Here is a 22,617-nt window from a genome sequence, read left to right as displayed (position 1 = left end):
GCACATACAGTATGCATTTTTTAACAATAACCATTCCCAAAACATCCAAATGGTATATTTATAGGTAATACATATGTATATACATACATACATGTGCATAAAAAAGCTCAGAATGCACTCAAAGCATTAGAGTGGAATAAAAGAACCACAGTACATTGATACAGTGTCAAACCTAAATTAGCAAGCAAACTGTGCACTGAAAAAAAAAAGATCATACTTGGGGGGTAAACATTTCATGAAGGTATGATATCACAGGTTGCATAGAATTGTTTTCAATTTCAAAATAAAATTGCAAATAAACCTAACATTTATAAAGAAATGACTATGAAGTTAGTGTCATATCATAGGATATATAGTATTATGAGGTAATCAGATTTTATGGCAATCCGGTGCCTAGATCTGTAAAAAAGAAAAAAAACATAAAAACACTGATACACGAAAGCTTGTATGATGTTCATCATATGTGCACAATGATTTAATGCAAACATGGCACATAACCTGTGTACTGTATCTTGAAATCACAATAATAAACGAGTCATACAGTGTTAGACAGATAGGTTCAAAGTTAATGATAAATGATTTATGTCAGCACTAAGGAACAAGCATTGAAAAATAAATAAATACATTTAAAACTAATGAATCAGGGAGAGTACAGTAGTTCTGACAGCAAAGACAATGACTGAGGGCAAAACGTTTCATTCCCTTTAAGTGAAATCTGCTAACTTAGTACACGATATTTCAAGGTTTGAAAAAACAGAATTAACAGCACAGTCGACACATAGCCCTGTTGTGAGAGGGATCTGGAGTCCCAGCTATGTTTGCTAAGCTACAGTGGAGAAGAAATGTATCATACCAGTTGTGCCAAGAGTGAAAATTGTTCCCGTTGGAAACAGTGAATTTGGAGCCGCCACTATACTACACTGTACAATGCAGACCAGCTGTCTTGAAAGTCGCTTCAATACTACAGACTCTTAAAGGGGCAGTTCACCACAGAAATCTACACTTTTCCTCTTACCTGTAGTGCAATTTATCAGTCCAGATTGTTTTGGTATTAGTTGCAGAGTTTTGGAAATGGACTCCTTGAAGTGACTACTTTGAGGAACCTGGTCATAATTTCACGATTTCTGGAAAAAGACTTTTCCAAATAAATTATTTTTGGTGTTTTGAGCCATCTAGTTGTCTTATGTTTCAACAGCAATGTCTCTTTCCAGAAATCATGACCTGGTTACTCAAGATAATCCACAGACCTTATTGTGAGTTGTGAGTTTCATGCAGGAGCTTTCTTTCTGCAGTAGAATCTACTGGAACTACTTTATCTCAGCAGTAGAATCCAGAAGTATAATCTACACAATCTACACAACTACACATCTGTGGAATGTCTTGAGTAACTGGGTCATGATTTCTGGAAAGACTGTTTACTGTTGAGAACTACTTTCTTTCTGCAGTAGAATCTACCAGAACAACTTTAATTCTGCAGTAGAATCTACTGGAACTACATAACAAGGTCTGTGGATTATCTTTTGAAATCTACTTTTTGACTCTTTGAGCACCACAAGCCGAGTGCCTTCTGGTTGTATTATATTTGAGAGAAGGCAGACATCTCTACAGCTGATAACTCCAAAACTCTACAACTTAGACCAAAACAATTTAGATGGAATAACAGCACTACAGGCCAGGGGAAAAATATATATTTCTGATTTTGGGGTGAACTGTCCACCAAACTTCTCTTATTTGATTTAGTGCCACGTGTCAATTACAATGTCTTAAAATCATGTGTTTTCAACAACTAAATATTATGGGGAATTTTACAATAACCGTTAGCTTGTGATAAATACTGTTTTTCGTGGAATATACTGTGAAGTACAAACCGATGAAAATACAGTAGATCGGACGCATTTGTCACAATTCCATTCAAATCAGCATTTACACTTTTTTTTTTTTACAGTTTCAAACAATCTTAAAATACAAAAATAAATGCATGCAAAAACATGAGCACAAGAAAACAATGTGAAAAATATATATTTTTTCATTTGAGTGGATGTCTTACTGATCACACAGGACAAACATAACATACATCATAAAACCTCAAACTCCTGTGATTTCTTAGGCACGCACTGAATCTAAGGACAAATTATTTTCTATAAGAACAGACAGGTTCACCCAGTGTAAGCAAACTATGGACAGTGTCTTGATGCAGCAAATCAAACATACAAAGCCCGCTGTTAACAACTACTACAGTATGCAAAATATCCACCCTCTCTTGACCTACGCTGTAAAACACTGAATGCCGTTCAAGTTACAAACCCTAATTCTAAATAAGTTGGGATGCTGAGTAAAACACAAATAAAATCAGAATGCAATGATTTGCTTATTATTTTCAACTTGTGTAAAACTGAATTCAGCACAAAGACAAGATATCTAATTTTCAAACTGATAAACTTTTTTTTGTAAATATACACTCATTCTGAATTTCAACCCTGCAACATGTTTCAAAAAAGTTGGGACAGGAGCAACAGAAGACTGGGGAAGTTGTGGAATGCTGAAAAAACACCTGTTTGGATCATTTCACAGGTAAATAGGTTCACTGATAACAGGTGACAGTATCATGACTGGGTATGAAAGGAGCATCCTTAAAGAGCTCAGTCATTTACAAGCATGGATGGGGTGAGGATAACCGCTTTATGAAAAATTGCCTTGGTAAATAGTCCAAAATTCAACACACAACTGCAAGGAATTAAGGGATATCGCCATCTATAATCCATAATATGATTTAAACTTTGGAAATCAGTAAACACAGTTTGTTGCTGCATCAACAAATGCAAGTTAAACTAACCTCAAAAGCCAGCATCTGTGATGGTACGGGGGTGTGTTACTGTCTATGGCATCATGGTTAGTTGTCAGAAAGACGATGTCAAGACACACTGTGTGCGTGTAACAACAGTGTTGCTTTGTAGTAAAAGAGGTCAGGTACTGGACTGGCCTTTCTGCAGTCCAGACCCGTTCACTGAAAATGTGTGGCACATTTTGAACAGCAAAACATGACAACAGAGACTCCAATCACATAGTAAGCAAAAATGTGAAATAATTTTACTTTAAAAACAATTATTGCCCTCAGTTCTCAAACTTTTTGAGTTTTGTCCAAAGAAAAGGTGATGTATCACAGTGATAAACACGCTAATGTCCCAACTTTTTTGGAACATGTTGCAGGCATCAAATTGATGATATGAGTGTATATTAACAAAATCAATAAAGCTAATCAGTTTGGACATTAAATATATTGTATTTCTACTGTATTCAACTGAATATAGGTTGGAAAGTTTTTGCAAATCATTGCATTCTGTTTTATTTCCACACAACTTCTGAACTTGTTTGGAATCGGGGTTTGTACAAGGCATCTTCTATAGCACCTTTGGAAACATAATAACACCTTTTTTTGGATCGAGTGGCATCAAAAGCAAATCAATAAGTGAGCGCCAACAACTTGACAAGTGCCTTGAAAGAGCTGCTAACAAAGTCCGTCTCAAAGTTCCTGTCCCGCCCATCCCCCGGCCGTGGAAGTGACGCAGTATTTCAAGTAGATTTCTGAATAGAATCAAAGCTCTTGTGGTTTGTGTTGCTTCACACACAATCTTCAATTTTTATCTAAATGTGAGGCACTTGCAAAACAAAAATATTAACTAAAACTCTCAATCGTCAGTCTGTTTGTTAGACCTCGGAGCTGTCGCTGCTGCTGAGGCCTTGTGTCATCATGGGCTCCGCGCTGCTCGAGCTCTTCGGGACGTCCTTCTTCTCTCGCTTGGACCGGACCAGTAACACCACCACGATGATGATGAGCACCGTGAGGAGGAGTCCCACAAAGACACCAATGATCAACACCAGTCTGTCGTCACTGCTGTCCCTCTGGTTGAGCTCCCGGGGGACGATCCCTTTAGTGAAGATCTCCTTCTCGGGGCTCGTCCTCCGCTGGTTGCTGCGGTCCAGAGCGATGTGGAGGATGTTGGTGCCGCGGTTGTTACTCACACCGATCTCCTCGATTATGTCTGGCACATCGTTGGCTGATCTTCTGCTGCGATGTTGAGCCTTTGGAAGCAGATCTGTGGGCTGGCTCATCACGTGATACTCCAGGCTTCTCTTCCCTATGCCACGGTTAGCGTTGTCCCGAGAGCGGACGGTGTAGATAGTGTGAATGTACCACTCTCTCCCTGCAGAGACCTGCAGAGAAGAACAGTTATTGTTTTATAAAATGATGACTTCAGGTCATTTTTATGGCACAGCTCTCTGTAGGACACCAGCTCCTTTTGTTGAGTTAAGTAATAAGAGAAAAAAAACACTCTGAAATACCATAAACAAATATGACTACTGTCAATGTTACTTCCCTTCATGGACTAATTTTAATGTTTGTTGTGGTATTTTTTGCACTAGTGTGTATCTGGACAAACATTAACAATATGACCTCAAATATACTGTATAATTAAAAAAAGGAATGCACCAGCATACGCATAAGTTATTCAGGAAAGCACAAATTAATGCCATGCAAACAGCTTTTTTTTTCTACCCAAAGTTGCTCATTAATATTCAGGAAAAAGTCAGCTCCATGATTACCTCAGCACAGTTTAAAAAGGTTGCATCTGCCTTAATCAATCACTGATTTAATGCACCACCTGGCGAGTTCCACAAATCAAACGCACCCCAGAAATGATCATGGTAAATCCTCCAGTGGTGATTTCTACATTTTCTACATCGGTTATGAACTTCTTCCTTTAGTGAGGCGTGTGAGGACTTCCTGCTGTTTCTGAAAATTTCTATCACAGCTCAAAATGATCTAAACTTTTAGGGAGCACTCAGATAGAGACAGGGACAGAGAGGACAGTATGGTACAGAGAGGCTGAGGTTGGAAGTAAGTGCAAATACTGCTACTATACTTAAGTAATGGAGTTTTCAGGTATCTGTATTTTACTTGAGTATTTATTTTTCTGAGAACTTTTTAACTTTTACTCCCTAAATTTTAACACAAACATCTTTACTCTGTCTCCTCCTTACATTTTTAAAACAGCATCACTATTTTAGTTTTAATGCCATTAAGTTGAATTATTAATTCTGTTTTATTTTGCATTACTGTGCATTGCCTTCCAGGACAGGATAATAACACATAGAAAAGAGGATTCCTTTTCACTCAACTATCTGTATGTCTACTTGAGTAAAGAATGTGTGTACTTTTGCTACCTCTACTGGTTATAGTGGTACAGAGAGGCTGGGTAAAATGACCGTCGCCTAGCAACATGTGTCCCACGTTGTGTGAAAACCGTGCAGCTATCTTGTTTTAATATGTGTGTTTGTGGCTGCAGCCGCTGTGTCGTTTGTATCATGTTGTCTGCTTTGGTGATGTTTCATTCTGCTGTTACAGTGGCAGTTAGTTCACTCCTGCAGCCTTATATCGTAGCACCTGCTGCAGCCTCCACAGATCTTTTTATTGTTGTTCATTTGTGTTTAACTGTCTGAGTTTTTGTGATGCTATACAAAGGAAGGCTGTTGCATATTTATAACTGATAGTCAGTGATCAGCACAGGCTGAAAACTCTGGTTACAGAGTACAATTTAAGTGATCTACTTTTAACTTTTATCTAGTTTTTACACAAGTTGAATAAAAGTTATTTTAAGTAACAATAATTTCTTTTACTTGAGCATAAACTTCTACTACTGTGACCTTGCAGCAAATAAATAAAAATATTATTTTAAAAATCGTTCAAACTCAAGTGAATGGTGGAATTGCATTCCTCCACTCCACCAGCCACTTGAGTTAGAACATTTTTTAAAACTATACTCTTATACTTATAGTTAAAGTTATGGTTATAGTTATAGTTCTTGGTACTGATGGCCCTTAAGATTAACACATCATGAAACATGTACATAGTATCTTTCTTAGAATTTAAGATTATTCCCTTCAACTGAAGGATATTTTCTATATATCTTTACTTTTATATCTTGTTCACTGCTCCCCAGTTAAAGGGGTGCTAGTGGCGGGGTTCAGACAGTTCATAAAACTAAATTTTAAAGAGATCTTAGAAGAAGAAAAAAATCTGAGTCATACATATGATCATCAGAGGGCAGATAAAGACCAGCCTGGTGACCTCGCAATAAAGTTTCCATGAAGATGCAGAAAGAGTCAGGACAGTCAGTCTTTTTTTTTCAGATTGTTAGGCAGAAAAAGAAAAATATCCACAGAAATAAATGTCTTTTTTGCGTCAATTTGTGTGACTCTTGCAGCACTGTATATTTTCATCTTGCTCTCTCCATTTGCTCTGTACACAGCGGGATGCTGCAAGCTCACACCAGCTCTCTGAGAGTTACAGGCTGATTTAATGGCCAAACAACAGCGTAAAATCCAGCACGAAATCTCTCTGGAATGCATCGCAGATTGAAGAAATATGAGAATGTGAACTATTCAGGGGTGTGGGCTGAATGTATTTCTTGTACTTGACACTAATACTGACCTGGAAGAGAGCTGATGAATCCATTCTGAAACCATCTGACCCAGGCTGTCTCACCAGAGGTAAAGCTCCAGGGTCATCCACTGCCAGGAAGGCATTGAAAGCTATGTTGCCAAATGAGCGGGCCTGGGTCTCTGGCTGGGCCTTGTCCTGGAGAAAGAATAATATATACATATATACATATATATATATATATGTGTGTATATATATGTATATATATATATATAGTTAGAAAGTGTTTTACAAGCCAAATTAAAAATGGTAGACTAACAGTGATAAAAATTATTTGAAAGCAGTATAAAAGCTCCACAGTAAGCAATATAATATCATTAAAAAAGACAAAGATGAAGGTCTGAATGAACACAAAGCACATGTAACCTGATGAGAGATACACTTTAGTTGCTTACAATGATCTTAAATCTGTAGAGTAGTGACGGAGCGTCAGCCAGACAGCCAAACTCAAAGTTGCTGGGGTTGTATTTGGGGACGTATCCATCAGCTCCAGTACACAGGAACACTTTCTCTATGTTACAAATAAAGGAGTCGCCCAAGTTCTGCACCGGATCCACCATCACTCTGCTGTAGATCGTGTCCCCTGTGGGAAGAAAAATACATGTTCATCACTGCAAAACCCACAACACATCTGCATAAACTCGCTGGTTTAAAGGACCGGTTTTACCGTAGCATCTAGTGGTGAACTTACAGATTGCAAACACCTCATCTCACTCTCCCCTTCCAAACACTTAGGAGAACCGTATATCAAGCCAGCGTTTAGTTTGTTTTTACTGGGCTACTGCAGAAACACCGTCACCCACAGGTATGTGGACTACCTTTGAAGCCTCAAGTTTGGCTTTAAGGGGGTCACCATCTTGTTTTTTTTTTTTGCAACCAGAGTATGCACAGGACTGACAAGAGTGAGGAGCTGGTGGGTGACATTCTGTGACTTGGGAGGGGCTTGGTTTTGGCTCGACAACAACTACACTACATTATGTTTATGAAAACATTTTAAGTGATAAATATGTAATGTAATAACAGAATCCTGATTCATATTTGATCAACACTGCCTAGTTTTACAGTTTAAACTGAGTTTCGTGACCCCTCTGTGTTGCACAAGACAGACTTACTAAGAATGACCTGTCAATCACATGGTAGCCCTGCCCTAAAGCATACACCTGCTTTATCATATATTTTACTCTAAATGGGACCATAATTTACAAAATAAACATCATGCTGTATTGGAGAAGACTTGAAACTAGCAGTTAAGACCATAAACACATTAGGAACCTGTGTGAAGTGAGACGTAGAGTCATTTTGTCTTAAGACTTCTTCAGTTGAGTCGCCCCCTGCTGGCCATTAGGAAAATACAGGTTTAAGTCACTTCCATATTGGCCTCATTTTCATACCCAGAAGCTCTGTCTGACATCTTTTTCTACCATCTATGGGTGCAGCATGGCGGCCTCCAACCAAGAGGCAGGTAGATACAAACAGCTCACTGTAAGCTGACAAAAACACAATCATTCTTATTTTCAGGTGATTATAATACACTAATGAAAACATACTTTATATTTACACACTGGACCTTTAATCGAAAGCTGTCCTAATAAAAGGTTTTTATCATGTCCACTGATGCAGTCATCTCATAAGATTTTATTTTACTCAGATGAAAATAGTGAGAACCTCATGAAGCTAAAACTACTCTTTCAGTCCTGGTAACAAGAGCTCTCCTAACTCACTGGTACAACAGCTTTGAGAACGTTTCAAAGGCTTTCAAGATCTCGTTGAGAGAAATAAAAAAGTCGTAACTGTAATTAGCTTGGTCTGGGAAAAGACATGAAAGCGGTCAAAATGACAATTCTTGGAAGTCCCGTTTTCCTTCTATTTTTATCCTGTTGGGTCAGGAAATAAAGGGGAATATGTTAAATCAACAGAAATATTCATCACAGAGGGATCTCCGTTTGATCTGGAGAATCTGTAGAATGGAGAGAAGTCGAATGAGCTGAGTGAGGAAATTCATTCACTGTGATTTCAATAACTTTTTGTTTGTTTGCTCTTTCTTTTTCATCCACAAACTCTCAGGAGCAGTCAGCATTTTATGACTACATATTTTTACCCTGTGAGAACGCAGTGTCGCTCTCCTGTCCAAAGCCCATGGAGCCGTCTGAGAGCCAGAGCATCCTTTTAGAGAGTAAGATCATCTGTGTGTTCAGACTGAACTCAGCAGCCACGGGGTCGCTGACCTACAAACACGACAGACACAAAAACTGTTTTTAGAGACAAAGTTAACAACATAGACACTGGATGAATGATCTTTTTTGGGAGGTGGAAACAGTTCTAGTACTGTCAATATTCATATTCTGGATAATCACACAAACATAAAATTGAGGAGTGCATTGTGAAGCACCTGTTGCAATGCCACCACATCTGCCAGTTTTTTGTACAGTATCACATAGTGTAAGCTTTCTTGTATGCAAAGTTTTTAAAGTGTATTTTAAATAACTTAAACCTGATGATGTCTGTTCAGAGGTCAGAGCCTTCATGTCCCAGTGGAAGTTGTGGCTCTTTAGAAGATTAATGTTTTGGCATAGAGCTGACTGGACCACCCCTACTACCTCAATTTAATTCCAACATGTAACCAGCATCATGTTCAATGAGTTACAGTTGATTTTGTAGTCAAGTATACATCTCTCGTTTGTTCACTAGTCAATCTTAAACTCCGAATATGGTGACCGCACAGACGGATAGTGGAGAAGGCAGAGTACAAAACAGAGATTTATTAATTACATATCATGCCTGCCTTTAGTGGATCATAATCATGTATGGAATTAATCTGCAGATACTCCAGTTAAAGACGAAACCATGGATGTCAGTTTTTGAGCCACAACAACAGCAAAACTGCAGCCTGCAACAGACTCGATAAACCTTATTTTTAGCCTAGAAATTGTTGATGACTTGCAGACTCTACTGGCCTTGAGATGTTCTTAAGCATACAGTCATAAATGTGCACAAAAAATATTTGGGCTAATGGGATCAGCAGTTCAGGAGGTTAGCTGCTGACACAAGCTCCAGTCCTGTTGACCACACACACACACACACACACACACACACACACACACACACACACACACACACACACACACCTACTGCATGACCTCCCCAAGGCTTACACTTGGTGGAGATAATGATAACACTAAAGAAACAAAAACAACAAGAAAGACACATTTCCTTGGGCCTGGGCACATTTTGGTGGGGATTTTCCATTATTTCTGACACTTTACAGGCAAAACGACTGAATGAATCAGCTCAGCTTTGTTCTCTCCACTCTTGGTGGTCTTTTGATGCTGGGTGAAGCGATGTTGGCATCTGCATCAGGGGTTGGACACAAACTGTAACACCGCAGCTGCAGCTAAATGGATTAAAAGGGGGGGATGTTGATGAGAGATGTGTTCCTGTCAGAGTAAGTGAGAAGAGTTGAAGTTTTATGAGAACTTGATTAGATGGAATGAACCAGGAGGGAGTTTCCTCTCAGAGCGACGACTGCAAAATAAACGAGTGAACAGGAGCCAAGAGGTGTGGCCGACAGGAAGAAACGAATGAGGGAGAACGGGTGAATAAATGAACAAATATGATGTTCCTCATTTAACTTCATTAAGGTTCATAGGCACATTTTTCAATTATACAGCAGTGGTCCATATTCAAACAAGCAGCTGTGAGTCCCAGTAAAATATGTGACTTAACCAATACAAGTTGTTCAATCCATAATTTCCATCAGTGTAGATGAAAGTGTGCAGTATGTGCAGAGCCTCGATTAACTTGTAATATATTTGTGTCAATTTGAGAAAATATTGTTACTTATTTTGTTTTGCAGACTAAATTCCCCCTCGAGGTGCAACACACTCTCCTGTTCAGATGGCTAAAAATAAATAAGATAAACAACATACTTAAAAAATTCTAACCTCTAGACCAGGGCTGTCAATCTTTCATTTCAGGCCACATCAGCGTTATAGTTGTCCCCAAAGGACAGAGTCTAAATGTAAGACTATATAAATGTATCTACTGTTATAATTGCCTCTACATTCAATCATTATTGGACACCTTCAGTGTGCAGATATACATTTAGGATGCGTTCTGTGGCATGTAGTTTATGGATACTGTACTCAGGGCTGTAGCAGGAGAATAAAACATCTGTTACCATCTTTAAAACAACCACAAGTTGTTTATCACTTTAACAGGCGTGTGACTCGCAAACATAATGGTAAAGTGCAGCATCATAAACATCCACATTACACTTCGAATGAGCAGTACAAAAAAAAATCTCTGCAAATTTATATCAATATAAATAATACATTATTCATATGAATCATGCAGTGTAAATCTGTAGGGTTTTTAGTACTGATTCACACAAACAAACATAGGAAGTGGTATAACAACCAAACAAACACACACACACACACACACACACACACACACACACGCACACACACACACACACACACACACACACACACCTCTGCAGGTCTCTCACAGCACACACACCGTCCTGCCCCACCTCTCTCTGTTTCTCTTCGTGTGTACAGTCTGTCTGTTATCTGATGACTTTCCTTGTCAGCAGTTTGTTTAATAAATTTTTATTTTTTTTCTTTTACTCGCAATTCTGTTCTCACAACAGCAGATGAGCTACAGAAGCCGAGGCTTGCTGTAATTCTTGTAGCAGAGTGAACATTTACAGGAGGGGAGATTATTCACTAGTTAACAATCCCAGGTGGCGTCTTTCTCTAAGATGGATAAAAAATAAATATTACTATACCACAGCAATCGATTCAACTGACACATAAACAAGCTGCTCACACACACACACTCACACACACTGCGAAGCTGGATTGCACGTTCGCTACATCTGTCATTTCATTCATCAGATCACTTTTTCATAGCACGTCGCACTGTTCGGCCCTGGTACTTTATAATCGTATTGCCAAAATCATATCCTTTGCAAGTCCTCACAGGCCACAGAAGTGCAGCAGGCCTTGAGTTTGACACGTGCTCTGGATTTTAAAATTATTCCATACAACACTTTACAAGATGGGAGGACACTTTTTTTTTTTTATCTCATACTATGGTAGCAAGTGTTTAAGTTAACATGTAAAACAACAGCAGATAAATTCACAGGATTCTTTCACTTAAAAATTATTTATATTTTTATGCAGAACAGGAAACATGGTTGTTTCTGTTAGAATAAGTGTTACATTATTAATTTAATTATTTTGTTAGGGAAATTATTCATCGTTAAAGCTGCTGGAGTGGATTCCTTGAATAACACATTATTTTGTAATGTAAAAAGAAATGACGACCTTAAAAATATTGAGGAAGATGAGGAGAGTTTATTAAAGCTGAAGGCTGAAAAGAAACAACTACTTCGTCCTAGTGTGATTCTGGTGTTGTGGCTGTTTGTGTTCATTGTTTTGTTTGTACTTTGGTGAGTTATGTCTTTGTATGTAATTCTTGACGAGCTGAGGTCACCTGCTGAAAGCGGATGTCCATGTCGAAGGTCAGAGGCTCCCTGGGGTTGCAGATGGGAGGGATGGTGTACTCCAGGGTGGGAGGGGACGTACACGGGACCAGCTTCACTGTGTACGTGCCAGAGTAGTCACGCACCTGACAGGGGAAATGATGTTCAGTTAGAATCAGGTGTAAAAACAGTGAAACAATAGTACTGCTCCTTGGAAGAAAAAAAAAGCTCACTTACAGCAAAGTCAGAGACGAATGTCCACTGCTGGATGGGCTGGTTGTAGGTCGGCTCATTCCTCACAAGACTGAGATTAAACGTCAGACCAGGGTGGTCCGGACACATGACCATGGAGGTGAGAGGTGAAGCTGAGGGAAAAACCACAACAATTAAATTTTATGTACCAATATAATCAACATGCTCAGTTGCAAGTTAAAATACTTTACTTAATTAATTAGCTTATTTAGAAGACTGGCCAAATTTGAAGCTGTGGTGGACAGCTTCACTGTCACAAGGACCAATAGAGGAAATCTTTCCTGCCCAGTGCAATAACTCTGTGCAACACCTCACCTCTGTCTAACAGACGACACTAAAAACTCTCAGCTCAGTTTCTATTTGAACCAAACTCCACTCTGCTGTGGAGTGACTTGTCACTTGTCACTGTGTGAGATAACTTGTCACACTCATTTTATACAACTATACCATCCCATTGCATTGTTTATAGAAACAACAAACCTTTAATACACATGTCCAATGCATATAATGTAAAATATTCCATATTTTTGTGTGTCTGTCATATATTGTAGTATATTCTTGTGTATATAGAGACATCCTATAGATACTCATCTTATCACACCAATACGGTATGCTAAGGCTTTGTATTGAGCTATGTCTGTGTATATTATAGTGTGTTTACTGTTTCTGTGCAGTGTCTGCATAACCTGCTGTTATAACTCAAGAATTTCCCAGTTTGGGATCAGTAAAGTATATCTATCCATTTATTATCTTTCTAAATACCATCTACTTTAACTGATTATAGCTTGAAATGCATTGTAAATATAAAGTTAAAAGCTGAATTAACCCTATCCAACATTTAACATATTCTATAATAAGAAATATGTTTTATTTCAACTCTTATGCAAAATATTATGACATGGTAATAACATGCTAACATAAAGAAGCATCATATATCACATCAAATTAGACTGTTAAACACTTCATCACTTTACATCACTATATGACAAACTGTACCTGGGTGTGCAAACACAAACAGGCCTCTGAATCGAGCCTCAGTGCGGAAGTTGACTACAAGTCGTCCCTGCTCATTTATACGCATACTTGTTGGGTACAGGGCACCTGCAAAGACAGTCACAGACAACTTTATTTGGCTACTTAATTGATTTATAATATTTAGTTGAATGAGCACGATACATTTATGAGTAATCTTAAATTTACAAATTTACAAACTGCTGTTCAAGTCTTACCCTGTAGTTCAGCCTCCGGTGGGCTACCAATACCATCCCTCCACAAGATGGCAGTGTCGTACACGAATGTGAGCCTCAGCTCTGACTGCAAGTCAAAGTGCTGCCATCCCCCTGCTCCCACAGGGGAGTGGAAGACATAGGACACATGCAGCGGGACTCGCAGGGTCACATAGGACTGGACCAGATTCAACACCTGCAGGGAAAATCTAAATTTAATCCGTATTTCACCAACTTCAACATCGCCTTGTTCTAGAGCTATCAGGAGGAAAATATCAAGACACCCTGATGCAGTGCCTCTGGAGGAAAAGGACAATTTTCTACTGTTGTGACTGAGATTCAATTTAGACGTTATTTCAGATTCACAGGAGGGTTCAATAACCGCAAGTTCTGATCTGTTTCATTAAGAACATTAGGAAACTTAATGCACATTTTACTGAGAAATCATGCCAATAACGTTAACTTCAAGACCTCATTAAAAGGGCAGTATGGATTTTTTTAAGTGGGTTTTTATGAAGTACTTATTAATAATCAATATATTACCTAAAGTAGCCAATTAAGAAAAGGTCCACACAAAAAAATCAATATCAGTTTAACTGTACACTATACTTAAAATATCTGCACCTCTCTACTTTGCCACCAGACAGCCTTTTCTGACCGGAAACTGCAGTTATGTGAGCCAAATATCATTTTCTCCAAGCCAACACGACTGCACCGGAAAAATCAGTAATTTTATCTTTTAGAACACAGGGATTGTTGGTCACACAATAACATAAACAAACTAATCAATCAAGGCAGCAGTAGACCAGTAACTCTCATTTCTTGCAAGGTAAAATTACTGATTTCGCCTATGGATTTTGGCTGGTTTGGAGAGAGAAATATTTAGTTTGTAAAACGTCACCCACCAGAAAATATTCTAAATATAGCATACACTTAAACTGACACTGATTTTTTTGGTGGACCTTTTTTAAGAGACTAAAATACATTTTTCTGCTGAACTTGTCCACAGGACTACATGGTTTAGCTTCTCTGCTAGTCCTCCAAAGTGGTGGTGTGCCAACCTCCATGAGAGTACCTCTTACAACCCCACGTCAAATAATTTGACCAATCCCTTCACATGATGTTCTATAGCTGTAAAACTGAATGTACTGTCGTGCTTATGGACTACAGACAAAATACTGCATTTCTTCTTCGTCTTCCCAACTGAATAAATTTAAAATGTCCAGTGTCGAAATCATAGTGCATTGCTGGTTTGGTTCACATCAACATCAAAAACAGGAAATACTTTAACAGCATTTACATTTGTCGGGGGTGTTGAATAGCTCCAAACTTTCCTCCTCTCAAAGAGCTGTCCTAAAAATGCTCAAAGAATTCCGAGTGGTGAAAATCCTCGGAGGGAGTGCTCTCTGGTATCTGCACTTTCCTCTGACCTGTGAGAGCTACCTGCCTGCACTGGCTCTGTGTTCGTGTGTAGACGTGCCTACGCCTCTGGGCGCTAAGAGCTCAGGCAAATGATTTGCAGAATGGCCTCCTGACACAACCTGCTGGGTCCTAATAGATTCCTGCGGTAGTGTTAAGCTGGGCACTAAGCCCTACACTGTGACATGACACTGGCCCCGGCCCCGGCCTCGGCCCCAGCCTGCACGGAGCTGTCTCCGCTCAGAACGTCTACCCATTTAGAGGAGCGCACGGGTCACGGGGCACCAACAGACAAAGACACTTTCTTTTTCCATTGATCCCACCTCACAGATCCTGAAACTGAACCTGTGACGCCCCAGTCTGTGCATCCACATACCATCCTCTGCTCCGTTCAACAGTAACCATAGCAACAAAATCTACATACAGAGCTGTACAAGAGCTGAATGTATACCATTCCCCCCTTGATGGAAAGACAATAGGAACAAGAATATAGTTTTATTGTTTGATGTGAGTTCTTCAGGATTTCCAGACTTCATTCATTTCTTTCAAAACTTGCTGGTATTTTCTTTCAGAAATTACTGGATCATCTCTGATCAAAGAGGTCGCTAATAGAGCTGCAACTAACTACGGAGGAATGTGGACGACACAAATAATGCAATGGAAATATTGATTTTTTTAAAAAGTCAAATATGCCTGTTACTGTTCTGGGGGAAAAAAATCTAAAATGTAACACAGTAACATTCTGCACAATTCTTCTTAATTTTATCTAAGTGCATTTTAAACTCTAAGTAAATACTAAGTGAGTAGTAGTAAGTATTTAATTTATCACTTAATATTATAAATAATTTATCGTAATATTAACAAATGTGCAAAATATTCTAGTACAGCTTTAAAGGCACAGCAATTGCACTGCCGAAGAATATTAGGTTAGAAAAACAACATTTGCCTGATTTAACAAGACTTCCAGCATAAAACACCAACTTTTGGTCTTTTATATGAATACAGATACAGAGACAGATAATTTTGTTGGTTGATTAGACACACAGACACAATTAAAGTCTCTGTGCAACTAACAATTTTTTTAACTGTCGATTAATCTGACGATTATTTTCTTGATTAATCAATTAATTGCTTGATATAATAAAAGGTAAAAAATCATAATTAAAAAATACATAATACAGAGTCAATACTGCATTTATACTGTACACTTAAATTGATTCACTTCTCTATTTTTTTAACATATATATATAGTATATTGTTTGTTGTATTGTAATACACACATTTCGCAAACTTCTTATTCATGTTTATATTTATATATTTTTGTTAGAATTCTCTATGGTTATATATTTCTATGCTTGGTTGGAGCATCTATAAAGTAATCCAGTTTTGTCCTGGGGATCGATAAGATATTGCTGATTCTGAATAGTTAACTGCTAATAGAATAATTGATTAATCATTGCAGCTCCAGTCAGTAATCTAGGGGTCTGGAACCTACAGCTCTGGAGCTGCATGCTCCTCTTTTGCGCCTCTCTAGTGGCTCACTGTGACTTTGAGAAAGAAAATTGCATGGAACTGAATAATAGTTATTTTTCAAACACTTTAATTTTCATTTATCATTGCTGTTGGCCTAAAATAATTCTTATATTCTCCAATTGTAAAAAATGTGTAGCACATGTATACATGTTTTAATATTTTATCAACTAAAATGTGCGTCATAGCCTACATTTAGCGCTTCTCTAAATTTTGCAGATGGCTAGTCCTGACTCTCTCTAGCCATAGATGCCAAAAAAAAGTTTCTGAGGAAAACAGAGAATTTCATTGCTGCTGCAGATTTTTTCTTTTTTGGCAAAACATTGCTCTTTTAATAATAAAAGTTGCTGATCCCTGCAATAATCAATGAAGACAGAAGTGACTCACCATTTATTGCAAGGTTTGTGCAATATCTATTTCTGATCTCTTGGTGTTACCGCTGGCCAAGGTTAAGTTTATTTTACTGGCAGCAGTCTGCTTACTCGTCGAGACATGTTTATTAGAGACACACTCACATTTAAATGATGTGGCTACAGGCAACAAAGTTCTACGTGTTGAGAAAGGTTGTTATCACCTGGGTGATGCCTTTGTTATTAAATCAACCTGCAGCCATGTAAAATGAGAAACTCTTTTCACAATAACAAACCAATATACACTCTTATACTCTCCATACTGTCAGAACCAAAATGTGTTTGTGAAGGCTGCAGGGCTTTAATTAATAATAGGCAGAGTGGTGGAGGTTTTTAACCATGATGTGCCCCATGCTCTCCTCCAGCCCTTCTTTATCAACACTCCACCTTAATTAACTGCAAGTCAACTAACAGTAGGTTTCCAAGGTGAATGCAAATGCTAAAGTCTGCAAGGCTTAAAGATCTTCCTCCTTCCAGCTCCGCATATAACAGCTGCTGCTGCAGCACATTGTGCACACAGCGTAACAGAAGAATAGAGATTTTTATGAGGCTGCTGCTTATTGACTTGCCACTTTGACAGGTCAAATAACTGGTCCTACCAGGAGTTGAGGGAAGCAGGGTGTTGAGTTAGTCATTACTGCAGAGGTTAACATGGGTCTCCAGACAATAATGGATGACTTCTCTACAGGCTCGTATTTACTTTAGGATCTTTAAAGGAAAACCAAGCAGGCGTGCAGGGTTTTAATATGCCTGTAAATGATTAATGAGGATTGAGGAGTATTTTGAAATGAAAATGGGAAAGACTTGTTATGGGACAGAACAGACCAGTAACTGCTGAGTCCACATTCCTGTCCTCGAGGGGGGCTGCTGCTTTATTGAACCCACTGCCTGCGCCTCACGTCTACAGATGACAAAAGGGGTCAGAGGTGAGCCGAAGCTCAAAGGTGGGGCTGCTTACCTGTCCATCAGTCCCGATGGTGCCTCCGCAGTCGCTGAGCAGCTCAGACATGTCGTAGTAGCTGGTGAACTCCCACAGACAAGCCTCCAGATTGAGGTTTCTGTAGAACCGGAGCGTGCCGGATCCCCTGAGGGACGTGCTGTACTGGTAAGGGGCCGTCTCGCCGATCACTTCTGGGTTTTTGGTGGCTTCGGTGAGGAAGCCGTAGCGAGTCTTGATCTCAGCATAATCCAATAGATTAGAGCAGCGATGGTTGCCAACTCTGGTACCATCAGGGCTCAGTGTGAGCTCAAAGTTAGACAGGGCCCGGGTGGACACCACAGGTAGCATACCTGAGGTTGGATACACAGGAAACAGTCACAAAGTGGAAGCACAAGAATGTGAGATTAACAATTAAGGAAAAAACTAACTGAAGCAGCTTCTTGTTAAAAGAGGGTGGTTGATGAGTGACACATGGAACAAAGGCAGAAATTTCACAGCAGCCGTGACAGTCACAGCCACCATGCCGCCTTAGTTTGTCCTTATTCCTCTCAAAAACGGCTGACCTCGCCACTTTCTCTTCTGCCTCTACTCTGTCGGTACATTTTTTAAAAACCATTGTCTTTTGTTAAGAAACTGATTGGGTGACATCAAGTAAAAACGGGCATGCTAATAATGGTGTGAAGTGTTAATGGGATATAGACTTTCTTTGATCATGAAGCCTGATGTTACAAGTCTGTGGTTCATTCACACTGCAGACTGGGGACAGCCAGATCTGCGTTATACAGGCCCATCTCCTCTCCTATAAAATGTGTGTATTTTCCATGCACTGTCTCTTCTAAAGAAGCCCATTACCGCCAATGTGATAAAAACATAAGATCCTGTAAGTTATCATAATGAGAAACCTGCTCAGAATAATGAGTGAGTGTCTCAAAATAATGAGAAACTAGATACTAACTCATTATTTTGAGAAAGTAAGTCAATATGTTTGACATACCAACTCTATATTTACTCATTATTTTGAAAAAGTGAGTCATTACTTTGACAAACACTCTTTTCACTTTCACAGAGTTCTACCTAGAACCCAACATACCGAGTTACACCTAAAACCATCTGTGAAAGGTTTCCCATAAAACCCCCTAATCAATCCTATTGTGTAATGGTTCCACTCAGAACAATCTCTGGGGGTTCTATCCCAAACCTTCCCCACCCAGGGGGTTCCACCAAGAACCTTTTTATATACCAAGGGTTTTATGTAGAACCCATTCAGGGGGGTTCTACCGAGAACTGTTTTACATTTTGGTAAAGAGAATCCTTGATGGAAGGTGTTTGTGAAGATTCTCAGTTATCCAGGCCATGGTATTCGTAGAAAAGGTTGTCGTAGGCAACGGGACTTCTTTGAAGACGTTTCGCCTCTCATCCAAGAGGCTTCTTCACTCGGTGGAAGGGTGGGTACATGAGTCACAAGTCTCTCAAGATGTTAACAACCCCACAGAGGTTGAACATCTAGAACTCCAAACCAGTCAGTCAGAACCGAAGAAGCCTCTTGGATGAGAGGCGAAACGTCTTCAAGAACTCTATCAAGTCCAGTTGCCCACAACAAGCTTTTCTACCTTGATGAAAGAGTTCTTCAAGGATTTCAACAATCCTTAAAGCGCCCTTTCTTCAAAAAAGGATTCTTTAGAAGAAAATAGTTCTGGGTAAAACCTCAACCCTTCAGAAAGAACCCTTTTGGAACCCTTATTTCTAAGAGTGTACTAAATCATTATTTTAAGATACTAACTCAATAGTAGTATAGGAAGTTTCTCATTATAATGACTTTTTTCCATCACATTGGTGGAGCGGGCTTCCACACTCCATCTTCATCTCATCGCCGTTCTCACACATTTTTGTGTGTTGTTGCTGCTTTGACAAAAAATATGCTGTTTCTGTTTACTGTCAGCTGTTGTATAAAAAAAACCTTTGTCACATTGTTGTAAAATGTTGTTAAGTATTAGATATAAGTTATCCTCGTCATTTAAATTAATACAAAGAACATTAATATCATGCATTTTGTCAGTACAACATCAAGACTGCCCTTTCTGCACCCTCAACTCTGACTGGCTACAAGCGTCCCTGTATTTAGTGTTAAGTGTTAAGTGTAAGTGTTGGTGTTATTTTCAGTTATGGACTGAAAATCATTGTTTTTTCAGGGCTATTGTGCACTCATAAAATTGACAACACCAAAGTTTTTGCAGCTTTCCCCTAAAATGATGAAATTCCAGTCCTGTATGAAACCAAGATTTCATAGACTTTTCCAGCTCGAGAGAGATTTCAAACCATCAACCTGCTTCTAAGTGATATTTTAACTGATGAAAATGAATCATAACACTCAGTCTGCACTTCTTACCATCGATGTGAGGCATGGTGACAGTTAGTTTGATGAGGTTGGGATGGTCTGTGTCTTCTGTTCCAGTGTAGCGCAGTTTGGCAGAGAAGGGCTCGGCCCCCACTGTGCCTGCAACACGAGGCTGGCACATTCCTGCAACCACGCCGTAAACAAACAAACATCAAACGTTTTGTTTCCCTAAAATTCCTCCACTGAAAACTCTTTTATGTTTGAGTTTTCTGACAGAGCAAGGACACTGAGTACTGCAGCAGGAGAGCAGAACGCAGCCAGCAGCTGCTTATCATGTTGAACCATTTCCATGAGAAAGACTAAAGCATTCAGGCCTGAGAATCAGCCGCACTCACCCTCGTCCATGCTGATGGACACGATGGGGCTGCTGAGCTCCAGGCCTTCGTCCCCATTAGAGTTCACGCCCCTCGCCGCGCACTGGACTCTGGAACCGGCCTGGAAATAGACTGAGTCCAGAGTGATGAGCTTGGAGGAGGTGAAGAAGGTGTCAAAGTCGACTTCCCTCATCGGGCTGGTGACGCCATCAGGGCCAGTGGGGGCGCTGACGAGCCAACGATAACGAGTTAGGGTGTTGTTGATGTTCTCGCTCACACAGATGGAGCCGGTTTTGTCGTAGTCTGGGTACTTTGGGTTACAGGCCTGGAGAAGGGAAAATAAATGATGCTTGTGAGTGAAATGCACCTAGAAATCACTGCAGCAAAGTAATTTCTGTAAACATCAGACTGGCAATACGTCATAAAGCCCCAGTCGGCGAGGCTGTGCCACCTTTCGGGGGAAAGATCATGGTTTCATGTAATGACAGAAATAGGAAAATGCAGAGAGGCTGCTGTGTAGCAGGTTGTAAATCAAATAAAAATACAAATTTATCACGATCTCTGGTTCCCCATCCTTCCTAGAAAGGGAAGGGAAAAGGAAAGGAGAGCAGCAACAGCGTTTGAGCCTCCAGAGATGGCTAATTGTTTATTTTGGTAGCAGCATTAATTCCTTTTTGATGACAATAAATATGAATGAGCTTCTGTCATTTAAATTATGCCAAATAAGAAACAAAAAAACAACCGTATTAATAACCAAAGCTTTCACACAGAGATTTGAGGCACATAAGCCTGTTACAAAATCAGTAACCCTAATCCAAGTATTACAGTATTAAAGTAACATAACTGGATTACTTTCAGTTACTTTTGGATTACCTCAATACCAAATGTTTAGTCTCATTTAATGTTTTATGTTCACTATTATGTTGATTATTCTAATTGTTTGTCAAGCTATTCCTTCTTTACTGTACATGAATACATGTTTAGATAGAGGTAGTTATGGACAATTAAATGTACTTTTTTATGCATGCTATTCAAACTTGACACTAAAATTTCAAGTAAACTGCCATCAGTAGTATTAAGTCCTTCTACTCTTATTGACAGGTCAGCTGGCTACATTTTTGTGTAGCTAACATTAGTCATTAGTCTGACCTGTGAATGTTTCTTTAAATTAGATGTTTAGTTCTTGTCATCCTTGTCTGAAACTGCTGCTCCTTCCTGTGGTGTGCTTCAGGGTTATGTCTTGGATTCTATATTACTAACCTTGTTTTATGCCTCCCTTGTATATGCTTCCCTTACGTCAAATTATTAGCACATTAAAAGGTATCTCATATCACTTTTACGCCGATGACATCCAGCTGATTATCTCCTTTAAACCTGATATACTGACTGTTTTGTAAAACTGCCATTAAGGACTAGATAAACAGAAAGAAGATTTTACAGTTGCAAGGTTTTGGAGATATCAGCTGTAAAGATTTCTGCCTTCTCACTAATATGATGAAATTAGATGACACTAGTCCTGTAGCGCTAAAAGCACCAAAAAATATATTTGACAAACTGAACAGCAATGTGTCTTTCCAGCAATCATGACCTCAGTTACTCAAGATAATCCTCAGACCTTGTTGTGAGCAGTTTCATGTAGGAACTACTTTCTTTCTGCAGTAGAATCTACCAGAACCACTTTCTTTCTGCTAGACAGAAAATAGCTCCTGCATGAAACTGCTCACAACAACGTCTGTGAATTATCTTGAGTAACCGGGTCATGATTTTTGGAGAGAGACACCGGTTTTGAATTTTTCAAGTGTATTTATTTATTTATTCATTTTTGCACTTTGGGCGCTACAAGCCAAGCACAAGCCAGTCCCATTATACTGGAGAGAAGACAGACATCTCTTCAGCTGATATATCCAAAACTATGCAAGTCACACCAAAAAATCTAGGATATATGGATATATAGCACTACAGGTCAGAGGAAAAATATGAACTTTCCATTTTGGGGTGAACTGTCCCTTTAAGGTATCAGGTTCAGCCAAGATCTTAAAATAATTATTGTTCAGTTTGTTAAACTCAACTTGAATGCATACAAGTTTGTCGAAATCATAATTCAAAAACAGATCAAATTGCATTGACATCTGTAGGATCTT

The 22,617-nt window shown here is 39.1% G+C and overlaps 1 protein-coding gene across 1 annotated transcript in view; it reads right to left on the bottom strand.

Moving 5' to 3' along the window:
- Window positions 1-2,005: 2,005 nt before the first annotated feature.
- Window positions 2,006-22,617, bottom strand: part of frem2b (FRAS1 related extracellular matrix 2b) — a 102,305-nt gene continuing 81,693 nt past the window's right edge. The window contains exons 14-24 of the mRNA XM_084717369.1: window positions 20,498-20,801; window positions 20,154-20,285; window positions 17,786-18,117; window positions 13,472-13,664; window positions 13,239-13,343; window positions 12,228-12,355; window positions 12,002-12,136; window positions 8,598-8,724; window positions 6,895-7,082; window positions 6,491-6,637; window positions 2,006-4,212 (exon numbers count right to left, since the gene is read on the bottom strand). Of these exons, the coding sequence (XP_084573495.1) occupies window positions 3,706-4,212; window positions 6,491-6,637; window positions 6,895-7,082; window positions 8,598-8,724; window positions 12,002-12,136; window positions 12,228-12,355; window positions 13,239-13,343; window positions 13,472-13,664; window positions 17,786-18,117; window positions 20,154-20,285; window positions 20,498-20,801 (2,298 nt within the window). The 3' untranslated portion in view covers window positions 2,006-3,705. The remainder of the gene's footprint in view (window positions 4,213-6,490; window positions 6,638-6,894; window positions 7,083-8,597; window positions 8,725-12,001; window positions 12,137-12,227; window positions 12,356-13,238; window positions 13,344-13,471; window positions 13,665-17,785; window positions 18,118-20,153; window positions 20,286-20,497; window positions 20,802-22,617) is intronic.

The sequence above is a fragment of the Lutjanus erythropterus genome, chromosome 4, assembly GCF_056507025.1.
Source record: "Lutjanus erythropterus isolate fLutEry1 chromosome 4, fLutEry1.hap2, whole genome shotgun sequence".
Classification (NCBI taxonomy): domain Eukaryota; kingdom Metazoa; phylum Chordata; class Actinopteri; order Lutjaniformes; family Lutjanidae; genus Lutjanus; species Lutjanus erythropterus.
This window is presented reverse-complemented; position numbering and strand designations above follow the sequence as displayed.